Raw genomic sequence first — 19823 nt, forward strand, 5'->3', positions numbered from 1 at the left:
TGACCATCACTCTACTTCACTACTCACAAATGTTCCTACCAGGTGCAGCCCATTAGTCAGGACAGGGTTAAACATCAGCACTCAGACAGAAGGTGCTTAAGACCCACAAGTGGGCACAGTCAGCATGCTGCCCTTCAACCTGGCATCTAGGATTCTGATCAGTTTGCAAAGGACCCTAAAAGGTCCATCTTTTGGATCACACTCCACACAGTTCTGCCACAAGTAACTCACCTGAAACAATTTTGTACTATACTTAGATCCCAATTAAGAGACATCTTCCCAGAGGTATGTCTACGGTCTATACTAAACAGATCTCCTTTTCCTGAAATGAACTTGGACACGCTGCCATTGGCCTATACAGAAGAGATTCCGTGAGAAAGAAATGGCCCTTTGAATTCATGCCAGCAACTGGAATGAAGGTGTAATTGAAGATATAATGCCGGGGGAAGGCAGATCCTGGAGTTTTCAGTTAGTGATGGGGCAGCAGTGGCTTCTTGCTTCCTTCTTCAGAGAGCATTATGAGATAGAGTTTTCTGTTCTCTGTGTAGGGGACAATTATGATTTTTTTTTCGTGATACAGAAACCTGACAGTCCGGCTATGTCCTGGACATCTGATCCTTGGTTTATATGGCTGCCATCACTGACAGAAGGAGCCTCCTCTGGATAACAAGTGACTCATTGGTGCACTTTAACAACTGGTTCCATCTATTTACCACCACCACCACCACCACCACCACCACCACCACCACCACCCCACCCCCCCCCACCCCCCCCCCACCCCCCCCCCCCGCCAACAAGCTAGCCTGAGACTTTGTTTTCAATCCTATAGTCAACTGAGTGACTTTGGCATTGTTTGCTGGAAAGCCTAGTGGTCCCTCCTTAGCACTCGATGGACTACTTCATCCTGTGCCCCTACCACGTCTAAGTTTCTTCTTGTAATATCCATCCCCTTTCCTCATCTACTCGGAAATTTTTAATGTAAATTCTCTGTATTCCTGTTACTGCTTTAAAGAATTGTTGGGCTACTTTGAAAAGAAGGGGAGAGAGTGGGAAAGACTTGAAAAGGCGAGTTGGTCAGGTTGGGCTTTCTGAGTTTAAGCACGGTCTCAAGAGTATGTGCATCAATTCACAGTACACAGTACACGGTACACGGTACACGGTGCACGGTACACGGTACATGGTACACGGTACACGGTACATTCCATTATGAATGCTCTTCTCCATCTTTCATGTCATTTATACAGTGACCTGATATTACTGTAGTAAATTCTAGCAAATTAAAGAGGTCTTTGTGGTTTTGCAGTCGCTTTGGTGTTCGTGTGGTTTTGAGACAAGGTCTTGCTATGTAGCCCAGGTTGGCTTTGCACTCCAGCTCTCTCTATCCCTACTTCCCAGATGCTAGAGTACAGGTGAGTGCCACACACCCAGACTTTTATGGAGAGCTAAGCACAACTGGGTGGCTTTTGCTTATAAAGTAGTCTTTATTGTCCCAACAAATGCTTGAGGTGAATCTTTTTTATTGTTGCTAATTGGAAAATAAAAAACTCTTCATGTTTAATTTGGATTACAACAGAGGGCCACTTTTTCTTCAGTTTTTCTGGGATTCCTTAGGTAAACATGGAAAGTGAATTTTAATCGTCAAGCATTCACGGGTTGATTTTTCTTTAGTGCTTGTGTCTGTCCGTGCATGTATGCACACGTGTGTGCACATGTGGCCAAAGGCCTATCTGAGGAGTCATTGCTCAGTCACTATCCACCTTGTTTTGAGGCAGGGAGCTCCTGGCATGAAGCTCTCTGATGAGACAGTGCTGCCTGGCCGGTGAGCTCCAGGCATCCACCTCCGCAACTCTTTTGCTTGATTTATTTTTTTCATCTGAGTTCTAGAAAACAAACTCAGGTCCTAATGTTTGCCAGACTCTGGCTCAATTGTTATAATCTCCAGATATTGTTTTTGGTCAAAGCAGCTTTGCCTGGATCCGACCCTTTAAAAGAAACCCCGGGTTGGGTTGGGTTGGGTTTGGTTACACTAGTGAGAACATTTTCATCTTACACTTCCACCTGCTCGTACCGTTTAGCAAAGAGATCTAAGTGCATTAATAACGGGTCGGAAATGAGCGTGTTTACATAATTTTTAATAAATGCAATCTGCTCATTTTCTTTTCATTAATGCGTTACTGTTTTAGGAGCTTTTAATTTCTCTTGCCTTTTCGGAACGCCTACACGCTGGATGAGTTTCCTTCTTAAATGGCACTTCAGCATTCAGAAACACCAGTAAGCTCTGGGAGGCTATTCCCACAAGAGACTTCTGAGAAAAAGCTTTTCCAGTAAGTGAATCAGTGTTTTTAAGATGCTAATAACTGTGCTGATTTGGTCCCTCCTTGGGTTGCAGTTAAAATTAATTGAAAACAACAACAAAACACTCCTACATTTCACACAGAAACCAAACAGTGTCAGGAAATGGTGAAGAAGCAAAGCAGATCTCATAGTGATTAATGGCACCCTTTCAGTGACATTGAAAACTAGTGGCCTAGCATAAGAAGATATTTTTCCTCATATTTTAAAACAATTTATAATATCAAGAGGAAAAGAACGGCTAATTTGATTGCCATTTTTAATGATTTATTTTATTTTGAGCTGCATGTTTGCCCGTGCCTGTGTGTTGATAGAAGCATGCCTGCACAGTGCCTGCAGAGGCCAGAAGAGGGCACCAGGTTCCCTGGAACTGTTACAAATGGGTGTGAGCACAGCTGCAGGGAAGTGAAGTAAGCCCTCTGTAAGCCCTGGAAGCACGCTCTCCATGCCATGGGGGTGGGCCCATCTCTCCACTGCCATTGCTATTATAGGAGTAATTGTCTGCTGGCTAACCTTCTGCACAGCTACACTACAGCAATACCTGATGCCGCAGAGATAACACAAGGCCCTTTAAACTACTGTGCCATCAGTGCACACAGAGAGCCATGCTCTATGACTCAGCGCTGTCCTTTTACTTTATACTTTGGGAAGCTTATCTCCTCAAAAGGGTTAAATATCTTGTCTGAGACCCTCTGTGCTCAATGTGATTAACCACTTCACCCTGCTTCAAGTACCCACCAACCTTGGGATTGGTCACATCATCCTGGGCTCTTTTTGGTCATTCTTCAGCCTTCTAAGTTAATTTCTCCCTCTGTTGCTAATCCCTAATTTTTACAAATCTGTCTGTCTGTCTCTCTCTGTCTCTTTGTCTCTGACTCTGTCTCTCTGTGTCTCTGTCTCTGTCTCTGTCTCTCTCTCTCTCTCTCTGTGTGTCTCTGTCTCTGTCTCTGTCTCTGTCTCTCTCTCTCTCTCTCTCTGGGCATGTGTGTGTGTATATACATATGCAAGTGCACCCGTGTACGATGTATATGGACACACATCATGTGTGCATGCACATCAGATTGCACGTCTGGAGGTCAGAAGAAAACCTATGATGTCAGTTCTTCCATTTTTATGTGAGCTCCTGGGAGCCAACTCAGGTCACCAAGATTGTATGCCAAGCCCTTTTGTCCCACATACCCAGGGTCTCTATTCTATGTATCTCTCATTCTGTCTAGTGTTTAAAATACCATCTAAATACACATGGCCACTACATATGGCTGGTCTGACGAGTTCCTGTCATACATCTTGCTGCCTACTTGGCACCTCTTCTTGGATCTTTTACAGACATCTCACACTCAACATGCACACATCCAGCTCTTGATTTTCTTTCTCAAACGTCTTCAGATTTCCCTTGTCCCAGTAGACAATGTCAGCACACATCCATCTGTACGGGTCAGAAACATTTTTGTTATCTCTTTGTCTTTCCTTCAAACCCCAAGTATGACTCAGTCCCACGGCACTAAAGCATAGCTTCTTTTTTGGGGGAGCAGGGAGCGGGAGGACTAGACTGGCATGTGTGATCTTCTAAGTTCCTTTGAAAGAGAAGTTGGCTTCTGCTCTCTGATTCTGCCTAAACAACACACAGCAAGGGGTGAGCTCATGCGATGGGTGTTTCTTTCCTCCCCTTTTCCCTCACTTCTCTTGCTCTGCCTAACAGGGGTTAATTATCAGCGCCATGTGTCCCAAGGTTCTACCTCATGTGCTTTAACTCAAGCCTTGGATCTCATTTCAGGGCCTCTTTTCTGTCCCTCGGGCCACAGGAGTTCTCTGAGAAGCTGAAAGACCAGTGATTGGAGACCAGTTGGATTCCATAGTCAGTTCCTGGCACTGTGAACTTTTGGGAAGGGGGTAGAACTTATCTTACATATTTATATTGTTTGGAAAGGAAAAACTTAAAGCCAAATAAATCCTAAAAATCCTAAGAATGAATGTTTTTCCTTCCAAATCACCTTGAAGCCTCAAACGTCTCTCTCTCTCTCTCTCTCTCTCTCTCTCTCTCTCTCTCTCTCACACACACACACACACACACACAGAGAGAGAGAGAGAGAGAGAGAGAGAGAGACAGAGACAGAGACAGAGACAGAGACAGAGACAGAGAGACACAGAGACACAGAGAGACAGAGAGAGAGAGAAAGAGAGAGGGGGGGGAGGGAGGGAGAGACCTCTAAAGGAAATGTCCTTTAGGCATTTTAGGCAAAGAAAAGAAATAGTTTTACAACATCTTAGGGGAAAAATTATGGCTTGTCCTCAAGGAACAACCAATCCAATTCCTATAGATTGGCTTTAATATTTACTTATTGGCTGTTCAGGGTAATCCATTAATTTTTTTGTTATTAAATCTTGTGTTTATCAAAAGATATAGTATCAAGATACTCCCCCAGCCTCCATCCATCAGTTTAGCATATCCACAAGGAATATTTTATTAAATTCAGTGCTCTTCCTCAGGGAACTCTTGGCTGTGTATATTTCCTTTCTCAGTTCTCAATTGCAGTAGGCTTTTATTCAAGTCTGATAGGTGTTGTTTTCACAATATTCCGACATAATTCAGCATAAAAGTAATTTTATTTATCTTTGTGCTGGATGATATTATGTCAACTTGGCAAACAAACTAGCACCATCTTAAAGGAGGGAACTTCAACTGAGAAAATGTTTCCTTAATACCTGGCTGTAAGGCATCTTCTTAATTAGTGATTGATTGGAGGAGGGCCCAGGCCATTGTGGGTGGTCCCATCCCTAGGCTGATGGTCCTGAGTTCCATAAGAAAGCTGGCTAAGAAAGCCAGGAAGAACAAGCCAGGAAGACGCACCCCTCCATGGCCTCTGCATCAGCTCCTGCCTCCAGGTTCCTGCCTTGTTTGAGTACCTGTCCTGACTTCCTTCGATGATGAACAACAATATGGAAGTAAAGGCCAAGTAGACTCTTTCCTCCCCAACTTGCTTTTTGGTTATGGTGTTTCATTACAGCAATAGTAAACCTAACTAAGACAACCTTTTAGTACAACCTGCTTAGGTGTTTTAGAAGAAATAGCACACCTTCTCTTGCCCTCTCTGGAAAGAGATGATACTTTTGACAGCGTATGGCCAATCAGAGTAGCTAAGGGTCCCATGAGAAGCGGGGAGTGTGGGACTCACCTCAGCTTGGCCTCTTTGCAATGTCTCTGCTATTCCCAGCTGTGTTTTGTTCTGAGGTTGAGCAGATTTTCTCATCCTACCTTCACAGAGTGAAAGGGCTCTGAGGCTCTCCTTTTCCCAGCCCACATGGATTTGCTTTCTTCTGGTGAGAGGAGCAACTCAGAAAAGAGCTGGCATAAATAATGTAGGAACCAGTGGAAAGACTCCCTCTCTTCTTCCCTCCCTCCCTCCCTTCCTTTCGTTTTCTTCCAGGTGTTTCTACAATTAAAATGGTAGAGACAGATTGCCAATGGTCAGGGGCGCAAGTTCATGTTTTAAGAAAGGGTGTATTTTTAACAAGCAACTTAAAGATGAAGAATTTTGTTCTCTCTCTCTCTCTCTCTCTCTCTCTCTCTCTCTCTCTCTCTCTCTCTCTCTGTGTGTGTGTGTGTGTGTGTGTGTGTGTGTGTGTGTGTGTGTGTGTCTCAATCATTCTCTGCCTTATTCCTTTAAAACAAGTTATCCTACTGAACCTGGAGATAGGCTAGTGTTCAGTAAACCTCAGCAATTTTCCTGACCCTCACTTTCACAGCACTGGAGTGACAGCCTCAGGCAGCCATGCCTGGCTTTTTGTCTGTGCGCTGAGGATCTGAACTCAGGTCCCTCATGCTTGACCAGCAAACACTCTCACCCACTGTGTCATCTCTCCAGCAGCCCTTCTTGTCATTTTTGTTGTTTCTGCAAATCCAAGCAAGTCAGAATGGTCCCTTTTGTGTGTGTGTGTGGCCGTGATTAACATACACATTTTATTGTAAAACTTTCAAACCACCACACTTTAAGTCCTATCATTTTATGCTCCCTACAAAATACGAAAACCCCTCTGATGGTTGAACTTGACAGAAAACCTCCATCCCAATTCAACTGTGGAATTATTGGTTCCCTTGGTTTTGATGAGTCTTGGTGCCTTTTTGGGAGTCTAGGGAGAATGCTAAATTTTGTTGAATCTGTGTTTTTACATTGTAATCCTGAAATTACAGTAAAGTTCTTATGGCCACGATGATCTAAAGCAGCCTATTATAATAAAAAATATTTAGGGTTGTATGGTGGAGATACATCCTGCTATGATTTAGGCAGCCATTGCTTTGGGGACAATTTGCCTGCTCAGAGTATATTTAAATTAGTGGTCATCAATGGGTAACTTGTTCGCTGTGGTCCAAGGGGTGCTGAAGGTACAGGTGGTAAGACATTTTGCCCTCTATTAATTTAGTTTTCTAAATAAAAGTTAAAGAATAAAAGTGGTCTTTTACAAAAAAGACCAGGTTAAAACTACAGTCAAAGTGTGATCACCTGTGGGAGGTGGTCCTTAAAATCTACCACCTCGACATGGGCCGAGATTCTGCTTATCCTGAATTAAGACTTGGGGCATTGCCACTCTCCTGTCTTGGAAGTTCAAAGTCAGAGTTTAGAATCTGGAACTTTGTTCTAACTGGCCAACTTGTGCCTGTGTTATTCACAGCTCCTTTTTCTCATTTTGTGCTGTGAATATTCTTCTATGACACCCAGGCGCATTCACATTAGACGCTGAATCATTTTCCCCTTGTTAAATCAGTGTGCCAAATTGCCTTCTGATCATGACTCTTCATGCGGCAGACTCTTTGCTCTGCATGGATGTGAATATTCCTTAACAGTATGTTGCAAGCACCACACACACACACACACACACACACACACACACACACTTGTGAGACAACAGGTCCACATAGTAAGACATAAAACACACTGAGGACCAACATGAATAATGAATTATAAGTGTTTATGGAAGTTACGGTTTGAATGTTAAATGCCCTACCTCCCGTCCCTGGTTCATTGTTTAACCACTTGGTCCCTAGTTGGTGACACTGAAGAGGCTGTGGAACCTTGGAGACTGTGGCCTAGCTAATGGGAGTTGGCTGCTGTTGTTGGGCCTTTGAAGGGGATGTCTGGTTCTGGTTTCAGCCGTAACTCTACTTTCTGGTCATCCACAAGGTAAATGAGCTATAGAACAAGACCTAGAGGTCATAGACTCAGCTACATCGTGCCATCCCCACCATGATGGACTGTAACTCTTAAAACTGTGAGCCAAAGCATGTTCTTCCTTCCTTAAGTTACTGTGTCAAGGATTCTGTCATGACAATAAGAAAAAGGCCCAATATAGTTGATAAGAGAATTACACATGGAGCATGTCTTTTCTGCCTTGGGCTAACACAAAAGCTAGAAGCAAAAATTCCATATGACTAAAGCCTTTTTAAAAACTTTAATAATTAGTATACTTAGTGCAAATATTTGCACGCCCCAAGGCAATTAAGTATACTTTCTTCAATAAAATGTTTTTATCCCAATTAAAATAGGACAACATAGCTAGATTTTTATTTTATTTTATTTTATTTTGTACCCTGAATTATGGCATAAAGAGATTTAAGAGTTAAGACAGGGAAGTTAAGAACTCTGCCTCATGGGTTCCTGGGTGTTAAAGTATTATTCCCATTCAAACATTTCTCATTAGGAATGGATCATTATCGAATAAATATATATGAAAACCCACATGTATATGAGTGGGCCATATTTATCCTCAGTACTTGATGCTATATATGCTTTAACTTTACCCTAAAGCTTCTGCAGTGTCGCCTCCAACCTGCAACGTGATTCAAAGCCAAACGGCATTAAATACAGTGGGAAAGCATTAGTTATGGAGGATGCTACATTTGCATAATGTATTGCAATTTCATCTAATGGGAGAATATCTTAGCTCCCCAAATATTTCACAATGGGTATTTTATGCTAACAAACAAAGCAACAGCTAACCCAGAGGCTATGTGCAAACAGAAACATACAACAAAAATGTACAGTGAATATTATTTCTCCACTTATTTCCTCAGCATTTGGAATTTGATTGCTGAGTTCTTCCTGGGATGATGAGTCTTTTGTGTTTTATTTCTATCTATAGATACTGAGATTGGTCCCTCTGCCACGGCAATGTTTTCTTAGAGGAGAGCCGTATTTCAGTGAGCATAACTAAACCATCACCAACAGAACCTTCCATTAGTCAGAGCAGAAAGTCACCGCTCTTCCTTGGTAGATACATAGCAAAGTAGTTTACATTCTGCTGGGGGGTGGGGCAGGCAGGGAAGGCCGGTAAATATTTCATGATCTCTTTTCCATCGGATTGTTTATTTCACAACATTTTAAAGGGATACTTAATTTTTCTCAGCAGCTATTTTTGTCATCGTGTTAGAGAGATAGATATTAAGGGCAAAATTTGCATGAGATGTGCCCAAAGCTGGTATTTTCTCGGAGCGAGGCTTACTGTGCACATAAAAATAAATCTCATGGTGTTCTTCAGAAGATGCCCTTGGCATTTGATGTGTTTTCTAAAGCTATATTCTGGTAATGTTCTGTAGCTAAGGTGTGGGAAGGCGGGGATTGTAATTTGCTTGCTGTGGTTTGATATAATTTGGATTTCATGATAAATTACAAACAGACACTAGAGGGTGCTGTTTGATCTTTTTTCACTGGGCTGGCTGCTGAGCTCGGTACACCCATGCCCTGAAAAATCTCCCAGTATTCTAAGCAGGACAGAATTGTAATGAGATACACAGTGTAGAGACACCCTAAGGTTTGGAAAGGAGTCGGAGGGGGTTCTAACAGGGGTAGTTTCTTAATTAATTCAGAATTAGTAGGAAGCCATGCTTTGTATCCCAGCCCTGGTGGCTCTTATCTTTTGATAATTACTTAATTCCTTAGGTTGCAAGGAATTTTATTAGATTTCAAGCTCTCGATAAATGTCAAACGGTTCTAAAAATAGTTGGAATATTAGACTCTGTTAAATAATTAGTGCTCTCAGGCTCTGTCATGAGGATTTTGAGTAAAGCACATACCTAGCACTGGCTAAGAAACCAATTATAGACTCCCCAACTGTCACAAACGCCAGCTCCCTGCTCTCCAGTGTTTTTCTTGGCATCAAATACTGTTGATGAACTTCTCATACGGCTTTTCTCTCTTTGCTGCCCTTTGCTGACCGTATTCTTCCCCTCCCCCCAACATCCCTCCTCGAGTACAAAGAAAAGATAAAGTTCTAGACCTTATCTCTTTTGTTTATTTGTTTGAGATAGGGTCTCAGGCAGCCTGAAATGGCCTTGAGCCTTAGTGTAGGGACACAGTTTTGAACTCCTGACCTTCCTGCCTCCACTTCCTGAGGATTAGGATAATAGGGCTGTACCACCATGCCTGGCTCCCGAATTATCTTAACGTAAACTGTCATGCGGCTTGTGTTCATCTGGTACTGTCTTCTGACATGAGACTGTTTGAAGGCCAGCATAGTGGCTCATCTGGTAACGGTACGTGCCACGGAGCCTGGTTACCTGAGTTTGGTTGCTGGGACTCCGAAGGTTCAAGAGGAGAATCGCTCGGCACAAGTTTGTCCTCTAATGCCCACACGTACAGGTGAGCACACATGGACAAATAAATAAATATGAGACCGAAACCTAAAGTGTAAGTTCTCATTTTAAAAGGAAGAAAATAAAGATGACACATTGGGGCCTTAAATGGTTTATGTTTGGGGCAGAGTTGAGAGATCAGGGCTGGCCCCCAGTTTCTCTGCCTTTGGGGAGATGGGCTAAAGGGTCTGTCTATGGGCTGTCATTTCTGTGGGAGTATTTCTCAATGCAGAGAAAAGTGCTTGCCCCCTCCCGGCCCCCGAAGACAGCATGGAAGCCACTGTGGCTGACTTCTAGACAGGGGTCGGGCAATGGGAGGGCCATGGTTCTGCGTGCCTTTTTCCTTTGAAGTCACACATTATACTGGCAGCATCAAAAAACAGTGACACCTCTGTCAGCCTTCATTTCAGGAGGCCAAAGAACAGCAGAGTCCACAGCCATGAACAAGAAGCAAGCATTTGTTGTTTAAGTCTCTGAGACCTCAGGGTCTGGTACTATAATGTAGCTTATGACATACAAGTGAAGAATTTCAGACAAGTGAGAAAGCCAAATGACAGAGTTAAAACTGTGGCCAAAAAATATCATTTTATCTTACTTTATGTGGGTATTATGATACGCATGTATGTGTGTATTCTCACATGTATATGACTACGTGTGTATATATGTGTACACATTCGTATTCATGCATTAGAGGTCCAAAGTTGATATCAGATGTCTTTTCATCATTCTCCAATTTATTCCTGAGCTGACCTCTCCAACTGAATCCAGAGCTCATGGATCAGATAAATTTGCTAGTCATTTTGCCCCAGGGATCCTGTCTCTGCCTCCCAAAGTTAAGATTAAAGTGTCCACCACACCTTTCCAGCTTTTACGTGGGTTCTGAATTCTGGTCCTCAGCCCAAATATCTTCTTTAAAGGCTCAGACAAAAACAAAACAAAGCCCAGTCCAGTTTTAAATTTAGTAACTTCTAATGGCATTGTTATGAGAATCAACAAAGATAAATTACTAAGTTGTATTTAATTTCTTTCTTGATGTTTTTGTTCAAACTGTCTATGAAACTCAATGAGACTTTATTGTGTTTGGCTCATCCGATCTGTCTGATCTGGAAAGCCCTAGCATTTTCTGGGGTGCTTGGAAGTGGTACAACAACAGCTGGTCTGAGTCTTCAGGTCTCGAGGAGCCAGGAGTTGAAGTTTTCCTGTAAACTAAGAGCACACAGCCTCCATCAGTTTCCACCCAAGCAAGGATGGATATTGAAAATTGGCTTGGATCCCTCATCCATGGTCATTATATTCATTATTGGACCCCCAGGTGTCCAATAATAGACACACTTGCTTGTCTCTATCTGTTGCCATCCTTCTTCCAGCTCCTAGGCACACTCGAATGCTCAAACCTGCCAGAACTTTCTGGTTCTCCCAACAGGAGTAGTTCAGGGCAGCCTCTGCCTGCACCTCACTTTCTCAGCTCATTGGCAGAGAGACTCAGGTGTGCCGTTGTCAGGAACAATGACACACGTTGCTCAGGGACCATGTAAAAAGAAGCTATGCATTCTTGCTCAGTTTTTCAGAGTTCCCAGGAAAAAAACTTTTTTAAACCACCACCAATTTGACTCCACGATAACTTCAAAACAAACTTACAGGATGTTTTACTGTGTTTCTAACCTTAGAAAGGAAGAAACCCCAGGGAAAGATTTAGCAGGCCTTATATCTTGTAGTTAATTATAGTATGTGCTTATGTGCCACCTACAAAGGAGGATGTTGCCAGTTTCTCTTCCGCAGAGTATCTTTGTGTTCTAGAGATGCTCTGTGAGCACATACGAGCAAGGACGTCACATATAATGTTCTGGCTGACAATGCCCACCTATCCCAGTGGCTACTACTGTTTCCTTTTCGTTTTTTTTGTTTTTTGTTTTTTTGTTTTTTTTAATCCTGGCATCCTACTAGCCTATGTACAGAACTGAACATCAATACGAGCGCGCCCAGCTACCAAATGATGAGAAATACTTGAACACAAAGTTTATTTAAGGATAAAACACAATAATAAAAATCATTTGGTTGATCTGTAAAAAGTGGAGGACTGGGTTTGAGGGTCCTGATGGGGAGGGCGAGGTTCTCTAGGTCTATAAACGTTAGATCCAGTGGCTGAAGCTGGCATGGCAAGGTGAAGGCCACAGCAGGTGGGGAAGGAGCTAAGCGTGAGCAAGCGAGCGAGGGCAGTGTTTGTGCCCTCTGAGCTCACACCTCTTAACAGCAGAGAGGTTCCTTAGAGGAAGTGGTAGCTTTAACTCAAAGTTACAGCAATAGCCCTATCTCATAACCACGGGGCATCTGGGATCATCAGGGGACAGACTGACTTTTCTGGCCAGATTTCCCAGAAGACTTCCATAGGATTTCCCCTGGCTGGCTTTTAGCCTGAACCAAGGGCTCCGTGGCCAGCTGTTTGGCATTTAGAGTAAATACATGCTCTTTTCCCCCCCCCCTCCCCCATTGGCTTTAAAAAGCTGCTATTGCATACTGTGGAAGAGGAGCCAGGAACTTTGGTATCCCCCAGCTCTGACTGCTAGAGGAAGGTGGCGTGAGTCTGAGAGGTTGTCTTGACTTGGGGGACACACACACTTTTATACCTACAGGGACTGAAGAGAGCACCTTGAGTCCGTTATGAGGTTGGGCCTGACTTATAGACAAAATGCCACAGTGAAAGCTGTGTCATGATGACAAGAAGTGTCCAAACGTGAAGTTCAGCTGAAGAATTAGAGGCTGTGGAGAGAAAGGAACACAGCAAGAACAAGTCAGTTCAGTGTGGTTCAGAGCTGCCTGGCAGCATTCAAGCAAAAGGGAACTTGTTGGGGAAAGGGAAACTCCAAATGGCTTTGATCAGGGAAATCCGATGCCAAGGTTATTGGCTTTCTGTCTGGCTCTGTTTCTATGAGATGGGATCTCACTATACAGCCCAGTCTGGCCTGGAACTCACAAGCCTCCTGCTCGGCCTCCCAGGGCTGGGGTTACAGCTGTGTCCTACCGTGCTCATACAAGGCTACCAATTTCAGCATCAGAGGACTTGGGGGTTGGATTTATGGCCAGCACAGCCCTGAAATGACTGAAACAACTTTGTTTTCACTGAGGCCTATATCTTTTAGATGGAAGACAAGGGATCCAAGAGGGTTTTTGCTTGGTTTGGTTTCATTTTGTTTTTTTTGTTTTGTTTTTTTTAATGGGCTTTTTTTTGTAATGATATTGGGATTTCTCAGTCTTCCTCTGGGATTCTCATAGGTAAGATGCTAAACGGGCTTCAGCAAGTTTCTCCTTGTGGGTAAGGAGCTTCTTAGTTACTTAGCTGCTTGCCCCCTTTCAGAAGAAGCCCACCTCTGCAGCTCCTGCCATCTGCCTGCAGGGATCCGGTCACACAGCTGCACAGAGGCCCGTCCACCCGGCTAGTGCAGATCTGCTCACATCCCCCGTTGTCCTCACACCAGTCCAGTCCTAGAAATGAGCACATGGACGACTTAAGGATAGACCTGTCAACCCTGCAACTCATAATCAAGGCAGGAGGGGCTTCAAAGAGAAGAAAGGAGAAAGAGTTGTTAGAAGCCAATGAAAAGGCTTTCCTGGAGGCAGTCCACTCATACTGCTGTCACTCACGTCACCCCCTCATCTGCCAGACACACATAACAAGGGAGGCACACCTGAGCCCTGAACTCCCATTGTCTTAGTAATCTATAGTGTGCTTTAAGAAACATACATACTTTTCCTCCTAATGGGTCCCACTGAAATGATCTGTTCTTTGGGCTCTTTTGAATAATCTGTGGCGATCCTGGAATTCTGTGGGCAATTCTGAAAGACAGAACACCAGAGGGAGATTTCACACAATTAGGCTGATAACTTATTCTTCGCCATGTTTCCACCTCCGAGAGAGACAGCGGCTTCGGCCTCCAGCACTATCGCTGCTCAGATTAATTAGAACCAATGCATTCTTGATCATCGAGCCCACTGGGACTCTAGGCTTTATGTCAAGCAGAATTAAATATACTCTCCACACTAGAATGAGATTCAAAGAGGCTCTCTGCTCAGGAATGAAAATTGTTGGATCTCGTCTGCTACTAATGTATGCGGCACCATCTGTAAGTAGCTCTGACCATAATTCACATCTCGCTTCTGTAAACATGAGGTAGGCATAAAGATGGAATGTGAAAGACCAGGAATGAGGGTCTAGAGCAATACAATCTTGAGGTCATGGCCGTCTGTGAGAAGGATGCCAGTCTGGCATAGAGGAGATGATAGGTTTCGCTCCTCATCTGCAGCCCCACCCAGGTCCAAACTGTCAGAGCCTAGTGCAGCTCCGATGAGGTGTGAGTACTTGGATATGCAGTATTCTGAGTTTGAAGACCAATGGAGCCAAGCTCAGCCCATATGCGTGCCTCAATACACTCCTTGAGATTACCGCAGTGGCCCTTACCCAAGCCGTACTTGTAGAGACACTCTTGGAGACATTTTCAAGGTGCTACAATAAATATTACTGCTGTTTAGGGGTTCATAACGCCATTAGCATCCTTCATTGTTCAGCTCTCCTATACAATTACTCTACCCAAGACGTCAGTGGCCCTAGGGGTCACGTCCAGTGTGAAGTCAATGGTCTTGTGGTATTTCAGAAGCTGAGAGGGTGGTCCAGGGGTACCATTCCACTACCTTCTCTCCTCCATATTGGCCACCCACTGACCCCAGTGCAGCCATCCGGTGTCTACAGTCACCATGGAGCAGCAAGAGAAAGGCTGGGCACTTGGGTGTCCTGCACTTACAATCTTGCAGGAGTATTTCTCCGAGTCACAGAGGGACACCGCACAGTGAAGATGAACTTCATCATAATCCCCAATGAATTTGAAGACAGTGACGTGAAAACGACAGGTGAGGGACACTCCGTTCTCCTCAATGCCAATGGTGTTATCTTTGATGTTCTGACATCTATTGAGGAAAATAAAATGAATGGAGTCCTAGCTTTTCCCTCCCCCCCCCCCTTTAGAGGTTAGTCCTCATTTTCATTTCAATGTTTCACATTTCATATAAAATGGCCATAAACACTAAACAAATGGCTTCGCATTTGATAACGACCTCCGGATTGCTTCCGTGTGCTGTTTATTATCACTCCCTCTTCTCCACTGTTTGTTTGGAAACATCGACTGCCACCTTGAATTGTTATCCTAACTGCTGCTACCAATGAAATGTCTGCGGGGACCTCTCTCAATTTCCCCACGCTTCAGGATCTCAGTCCGCCCCCTCGCAGTGCCAGTGCCGGCATTCTACAGAGGACAATTTAACAGACACAGTCCTACTCCCTCAGTTTTCTTCAGTTAATTATCGATGTTGGCAGGGGCCCCGATTCAAACCCCTTGGGACTCTTCCCACGCTAAAGCAGGTAGGAGCTAAAGGAGGAGGAGGAGCAGGAAGAATGAATCCCAGGAATTATTTTCGTGGGGGGGGGGTTCTGCCTCTTTCCCACCTCCCTGCCTTCTTGTAGTCTAGTCAATACTCAGTTTCCACCACCAGCACATCCCCCAGGCGCAGTGGCTTTGCTTCTACAAGCACTTAAAGGCTCTTTGATGTAGTCTCTTTTGTTTGTGTCTTCACACCACACTTTCCCCGCTGGAAGACCTTTCTGCTCCTCTTCCTTGGGTCCCAATCTATAGCAACCACTTTCATATAAATATCTCCTGTGCCCATGCCTGAGCCAGGCAGAATAGGGAGCCTTTCCTGGATTTGACAGCAGCACCCTGATGACTGTGAGTTGAGTGTAGGGATCAAGTCGCAGTCACCACTGTGACTCCAACAGACATCATGGCATATTTGAAAATCATTTTTGGATAGATGAATGAGTGAATAAATGAAGGAAGCGAAGAAGGGGGAAGAAAGGAGGAAGGGAGGGAGGAAGGGAAGGGAAGGAAGGAAAGAAGGAAGGAAGGGAGGAAGGAAAGAAGGAAAGAAGGAAGGAAGGAAGGAAGGAACTGTGAGCCCACAGAAGCCAAAAGACTAAGTGATAAAGATTTTAAAAGGTGCCTCTTTTTCTCTTTGTTTCTTCCCCCACAAGCCCACAGGATTAAATAGCTCAGCAATAAGGAAAATTAAAAATTGAAGTTATCCTTCAGCGTTCCCACACCTATTAGTTTTTGTAATTAGACAAAATGCAACTTGCTTTTCAAAGCAATAGTCTCTTAAATGCTTTGAAAGAAAAACTAAGCACGTCAGTTTTCCTCGTCATTATTATTCATTTGGAGGGTCTAAATTGGTTCAAGGATTTTCAGTCTCCCAAACCTCACAGGGACCTTCCTTCTTTAGCCAGCCCCCACCTAGCTCCCCTGCGGATGGCATGAAGTTTAGGTATCAGAAAACCACGCAGCAGAACAAAGGGGGATCAGGGACAGCTGTCTGGACACCTCTCTTAAAGTGAGCAAACAAGCCAAATGTACTGACTGACACTTGTCCTTTTGCCTCTCTAGGCATTTGAACAGAAGGGAGAAGTTGCCTGGGTCCCCAGATGCCTTAGCTTCTGGTAGAAGCTGATTTTGTCTCTGCCCTCCACATAGCTGGGGAGGAAAAATTGGCCCTCCCTGTATGTGGGGGGGGGGCTCTGTTTTGATGCATACTCATTAAGCTGAGCATGTTTTCCCAGAATTCTTGGGTGGCGGGGGGGAGCGGGGACAACAATATGCACGCTCCTCCAAGAAAGGTTAGAAGGACTGATGGAGTACAGTTCTCTCTGGGGGATGAGATAATTTCCCACATAACAACGGTTTAATTTGAAGGCCTTTATTTAGACAGACCCAGGGGTAAGCTGAGATTTATGAACATGCTTGCTGGCTTGCTCTCCCTCTCTGGGTCATGTCCATTAAACACTATTTTTAAAATGCTAAATGCTAAATACCACCTCGTCCTTCAAAGGAGACCTAAACTTTGTCACTTGGGTTTCTACTGTAGAATGGTTCATATGGTAGCTCTTTTATTTTGATAAAAGGACTATTGTAAAGGGAGGGAAAAGGGAAAATGGCACCACTAATGCTATCTTCAAGGACTGAGGGACACTGAGCAGTTTCCAAGCCCCTCCCTCTGTGTCTTGGAGGGAAAATGTCTATTCAGAAGATGAAAGATTTAGTGAGGTTATCGCTGAGAAATCCCATGGCATGCCTGGACAGGTATCACCAGGACATTTAGGTCACTGTGTGTCCTGACACCTAACATGACTCCTCTGCCTCTTTTTGGTTGGTGGCCTTGAGTGATCTCTGCCTATCTTCCCTAAGGTGATGTCATCAACAAAGTAGGGGCTATTTAGGACTTTCCCAGAGTCATAGCCCTCGTCTCTTAGCGCACCTATCTCTTTTCCTAACAGTCAGCTTCCGGAGCAGCAGTGACCCACCTCAGAGGTAGACAGTGACCTAGGCCAGGCAAGTTCACTGGTGCATTCTCCCAACAAGGGTGATCCAAGATGGGTGACTCGCATGTGCTGCCCGGGAGTCTGAACCAGAATTGGATGTGCTCTGCCCTTAATGATGGCAGTAGTGCCAGAAAGTGAGGCCAGGATTGCCAGCATCTAATTAACCAGCTCAAGGACCGAGAGAGATAGATGGGCCAAGGCAAGAGAGAATAGGAGAGCCTTGACATCTTGAGATCAATCGTCCCGGAAATCCACCCACATCTGGGATTGACTCTATAACTATTAAATTCCTTTCTTTTTAAAAAAAATCTTTGTATATGTTAAGTACGTATACAAAAGTATAAGTAATTACTTACACTGGCTTCTACCAGTTATGATAGAAAGAAATATGATTTATGTAGTCACCTAAATTAAGAATTCTTATACTGGGTGACCATTGGAAAGTCACATGATGGGAATGCACAGCCTTCAGCTGGTGTACTAAAACTTCACTGTGTTTTACACTGAAAGAAAGTACATTTCTTTGCATATGTGTGCCGTGGTATTGAAATGAATGACTGGGACATTTATTAGCATATGTGTAAATTGTCTGGCCCACGCAGTGTTTTTCTTCACTCTTGTTTGGTCTAGTCTTCTCACTCATTAATTAAATACATTTTGTTGTATAACCATGTTTCAGGAAATATATGAGGGGGGAGGCATATAATAATGAGTATAAAGAAGATTGATGAGCAAAAGAAACCTCCTATGATGCACAGTTCCACTTTCTACAGTTTTGGTTATTCACATTTCAATTCAATGGAAAAGCTCAGAAATAATTCATTAGGTTTGAAATTGTATGCCGTTCTGGGTACTGTGATGAACTCTCATGAAGCCCTGCTCCAGGCAGCCAGGAGGGAAACATTCCTGTGTCTAATGTGTCCACACCATACATGCCACTTACCACACTGTACCTGCTACCACTAGTCATGCAGTAGCTGCCTCGATATCATGTTGACTGCTGTGAGATCGCAGTGAGTGTGCTAGTAATCTGCATGCTGAGCCGTCATGCACCTTGCTCCTCCCATCACATCAGCACAGTGTCCCTCAGATCCTCACTATAAGATGAAGGGTGAATGCACTACAGAAGGATGCTTTGAGAGAGAGACCATGCTCCCATGACTTTTATTATACTATATTGTTTCAATAGCTCCATTTAATTATTAGTTATGATTGCTAATCTCTTCATGTGCCTAGTTTAAGCTTTAAGCATTATTATGTAAATATTATACATATGCAGGAGAAAACGTAGATAGTTCAGGACTATCTACGGCTGCAGGTGGTCACTGGGGGATCTTGGTATGTGCCCCCCCTCAGATAAGGGGGAACCACACTATGCTAATTTCTTTTCCTACTTTCAATATTATTGCTGTTGTTGTTTGATGGTACTGGGAGCTGATCCCAGAGCCTTGGTGCATGCTGGGAGAGAACTCTACCACTGAGCACTATCCCTAGGCTCTTCTTTCTTATGCCCACATCTGTCACAGTCCATGACCTTCAGCTATTGCCACTGTATCTTTCATTTTCAGAACACCAGATTTCTCTCAAATTGAAGGTTGAAGCAGGCAGGACATAATTCCTTCCTTAAAGCATCACATGGTGAACTCTCTATGACAGGACATCTACCACTAACTTGGGTAACTTTGGGCAAGTTGCTGGATCTTGTACAGTTTACCTCCCAAGGTACAAGAATGAGATGAATCTGCTGATGAAAAATGTTGGTTATGTGGGTGTCAATAAAAGTCAATGCACATTCCCACTCTTAAAAGAAGACGCAGAAAATGTTACACTAAAGGCTCTGAGTCCGTGGTCAGTGGTGAGGCTGCCACGGCCACTCACCCTCCTTCAATGATGAAGTACCGAAGCTTGTCATTGCTGTCTCGGGAGGGGGTGGCATAGCATTTGTTGAGTGTGAGGATCAAGTGTGTGGAGTCAGCTCCAACCACGAAGACGCCCACGTAGAGCACATCCCGAGTCGTCAGCACGACTTCCCCCTGGCGGTAAGGGTGCTTGTAGGAGGCATTTTTGTAAAGCGCCATCTTGGTGGTGAAGCTGCCCTCTTGAGTTGGCACTGTCAGGTTGATGACACTAACAAAGAAAGAATGTGAGGCAGGGAACCCAAAATAAATAAAAGTAAAAGCCCCAACATTATTTATCCAACTAACGGCCATTTTCTAAGCTAAAGTGTGGAGGGAAAGCAGAGCATGCAGTCCTAAAGTCTAAGGCTGCCTTGTATAATTTGGTCCCTACACGGGGCAATTTACATTTAAATGAAATTAAATAGAATAAAAAAATTTCAATTTATCAGTCCCCTGAGCCAAATTTCAAATGCTCTTTGGTTGCAGGTAGTTACTGTATCACATGATTCAGAAACGAAGTGTTTCCCGTCAT

At 43.9% G+C, this 19823-nt stretch overlaps 1 protein-coding gene across 1 annotated transcript in view; it reads right to left on the bottom strand.

The window, feature by feature from the left end:
* Window positions 1–11980: 11980 nt before the first annotated feature.
* Window positions 11981–19823, bottom strand: part of TECTA (tectorin alpha) — a 74134-nt gene continuing 66291 nt past the window's right edge. Inside the window, exons 21-25 of the mRNA XM_084783806.1 lie at window positions 19272–19520; window positions 14770–14932; window positions 13720–13807; window positions 13340–13456; window positions 11981–12733 (exon numbers count right to left, since the gene is read on the bottom strand). Of these exons, the coding sequence (XP_084639932.1) occupies window positions 12633–12733; window positions 13340–13456; window positions 13720–13807; window positions 14770–14932; window positions 19272–19520 (718 nt within the window). The 3' untranslated portion in view covers window positions 11981–12632. The remainder of the gene's footprint in view (window positions 12734–13339; window positions 13457–13719; window positions 13808–14769; window positions 14933–19271; window positions 19521–19823) is intronic.

Source organism: Acomys minous (genome assembly GCF_964271855.1).
Source record: "Acomys minous genome assembly, chromosome: 5".
Taxonomy (NCBI): Eukaryota; Metazoa; Chordata; class Mammalia; order Rodentia; family Muridae; genus Acomys; species Acomys minous.